Here is a 2,470-nt window from a genome sequence, read left to right as displayed (position 1 = left end):
TTTTCTAGTTAAGTATAAAAATTTAACTCATAATTTGAAGCAATAACTTTTATATTTACAACTAAGTGCTAGTAACACTTAGGGGCCTTAAGTGAGTGTAAATATTTGAGATAGATAAAATTATCTTGATTTTACCTAATGTGAAAATAGGTTGCATTCGCCTCTGATTTACGAGATCGCTACATAAAAATAGCATTAACTTATAGGGCTAACGCGAAAATACTTACGAATTTAGTTTTTTATTTATCCTGTTTTTGTAACATTTGTATTTTTTTTTATTTAAAGGCAATTGCTTTAATGGTAATTGAATATCGGAATTAATGGATTCGCTTCTTTATTTTGTCTCAGTTAATAGGATCCCATACTTTTATATTAAGATAAAATGGGTGAATGGTATGTGTACTAGGGTGAACTCAGTTTCCGCACTTAGACGCCTATTTGGTCCGTTGTGTTACGTCCTGGCTTATTAAGCCAGCCTAGTTCCTTCCAGAAGTTGCTATGCTTTAAGGTATTTAAGTAATGAAAAATACGTGTTAGGGTCGCAAATAATTGCACTTTATTATCAACTATACAATTAATATTTACATTTAAATGATCGCGTCAAGATCAAGTCCGTGGCAACAGTCAAGTAGTACAAATAAATAACATAGGACATTTCCATGTGTATCATGTGCTTGCTTTATTGCTGAATGGAGAAACCTATAAACTTAAACAGAAGTAAATAAATAAAAATATATATAACGCGCCTATTCTGATAACAGAAAACAACATCGCTCATAATACTGTGACAATCGTGTACGGGACAACAAGCAAGATGCTTCTATCAACGATATACAAAACTCAGACATTAACCATAGTTAATATTCTAGAACTAAGAGACGTATGGGGCGTAACCACCATTCGTCTTCCAAATCTGTCTGCTTTGGTCAGCCGTTCCTCCAATCAGCGATATAGCAAGTTTAGTTAGGTGTGACTAGCGCCATGGGTGGCCGATGGAAGCAATGGGAGCGTGGGCCACAGCGATCGGCGCCGCTACTGCTACCGGCGCGTGTGCAACTGCTACAGCCTGAAACAATTATAAGAGACATATAAAAGTGAGTTCCTTTTGCCTACTAAATATCTGCTCGATAAAATCCATACCAAATATCGCATTAAATACAGTGACCCTGCACTAAGACGGTAAGGAAGACATAGCTGCTTAATTTTATAGCATATAAAACCATTTAAAATATTCTTACAGGGTGCGCATTGCCAGTCCTTTCGACGACAGCGTTGAAGCCGTTTACGTGGTCAGCCGTGTATGTCACCTTTCTGAGGTGGCCATCAGGCTCGACCAGGCTGTAAGATCCGTGTACAACTCCGTTCTGGAGTGTCTCCTGGGCATCCTTGTGGTCTCCAGTTGAGGGGTCGTTCACACCATATGAGTAAGTGTAGGCTGGGTTAGGGTCGACAGGCTCTGCGCGTACCACCTGTAATAAATATCGGTTAAAATAGTCTGCTGAATACATTTACAAATAAACTTAATAATTGACAAGGTTTTTTCTTTTATCTAATTGTTATCTTAAATTTTTGAAAATTCTGTAACAGCGTATATTTTATAGTCACGTGACTGACTTTAAGCCTTTCGCGAGTACTGTAATCTTAACAATATTAGAAGCCTTCTAACTCGGATCCGGACCGTAGGTATCATATCCCACACGACACCCTGGACTTGGACGTCGTCAACATTACCAAATTCAAAAGCTATTATACATACGGGAGCAGCGGCAATAGTGTGTGTGATGGCAGGTGCAGCGTACGCGTGTGTGGCGATGGCTGGCGCACCATAACTGATACCGTCGAGGTATCCCGGCGCTGCTGAAGCCGCCGCCAACACGCAGCAAACAATGAATAACTAGAGGAAATATAATCTTTATTGCTCATTCGTGAAACATTCTCAAACTTCACGTAGAATTGAATTGTTTTTGATTAAGGCAACAAAATTATGCATACTACGTGATGGAATAATATATAGCTAGCAATTGTATAATTGAATAGTTTGCGTTTAGTTTTCAATAAAAATATTTGGTGTTATTCGAAACATAGAATATAAATTCGAAAAACAAAATATGATAAAATATCGTACCTTCGCGTACATGACTATTGCGTGCGGTCGTTGGTGGTACAAGAGCACATGTGTCCAAATGCGCAAACGCATTGCTTATAAAGCAACGGCCGGACACCTGATACAATTTCGAAACCAAGGATACAAGACGTGGACCTCACATGAAAGTATAATGTATGGATTAAGGGGTATGTTTAGTAACCGTGATACAGTTTTTAAGGCTCGATTTTATGCTCTAACTATATCGACACTAATAATTTATTGCTTTAATATTAACACTCTACATACTATGAATTCCTCAAGTTAAGGTTGGTAATCTAACGTATCTTTGAAATTAAATAATTTCTTTCTAACATTAACGTAATA

The 2,470-nt window shown here is 37.7% G+C and overlaps 1 protein-coding gene across 1 annotated transcript; it reads right to left on the bottom strand.

Annotated features, from left to right (window-relative positions):
- Window positions 1-560: 560 nt before the first annotated feature.
- LOC123715365 (larval cuticle protein A2B-like) lies at window positions 561-2,157 on the bottom strand. Its single transcript, XM_045670345.1, has 4 exons — window positions 2,126-2,157; window positions 1,757-1,894; window positions 1,239-1,469; window positions 561-1,066 (listed from the first exon to the last, which is right to left on the bottom strand). Exons 1-4 carry the CDS (start codon window positions 2,135-2,137, stop codon window positions 974-976), a joined length of 474 nt encoding a protein of 157 aa, XP_045526301.1. The 5' UTR covers window positions 2,138-2,157; the 3' UTR covers window positions 561-973.
- Window positions 2,158-2,470: the final 313 nt, after the last annotated feature.

Source organism: Pieris brassicae, chromosome 10 (assembly GCF_905147105.1).
Source record: "Pieris brassicae chromosome 10, ilPieBrab1.1, whole genome shotgun sequence".
NCBI classification, from domain to species: Eukaryota; Metazoa; Arthropoda; class Insecta; order Lepidoptera; family Pieridae; genus Pieris; species Pieris brassicae.
The sequence above is the reverse complement of the archived record's forward strand: the minus strand, read 5'-3'. Positions and strand labels throughout refer to the sequence as shown.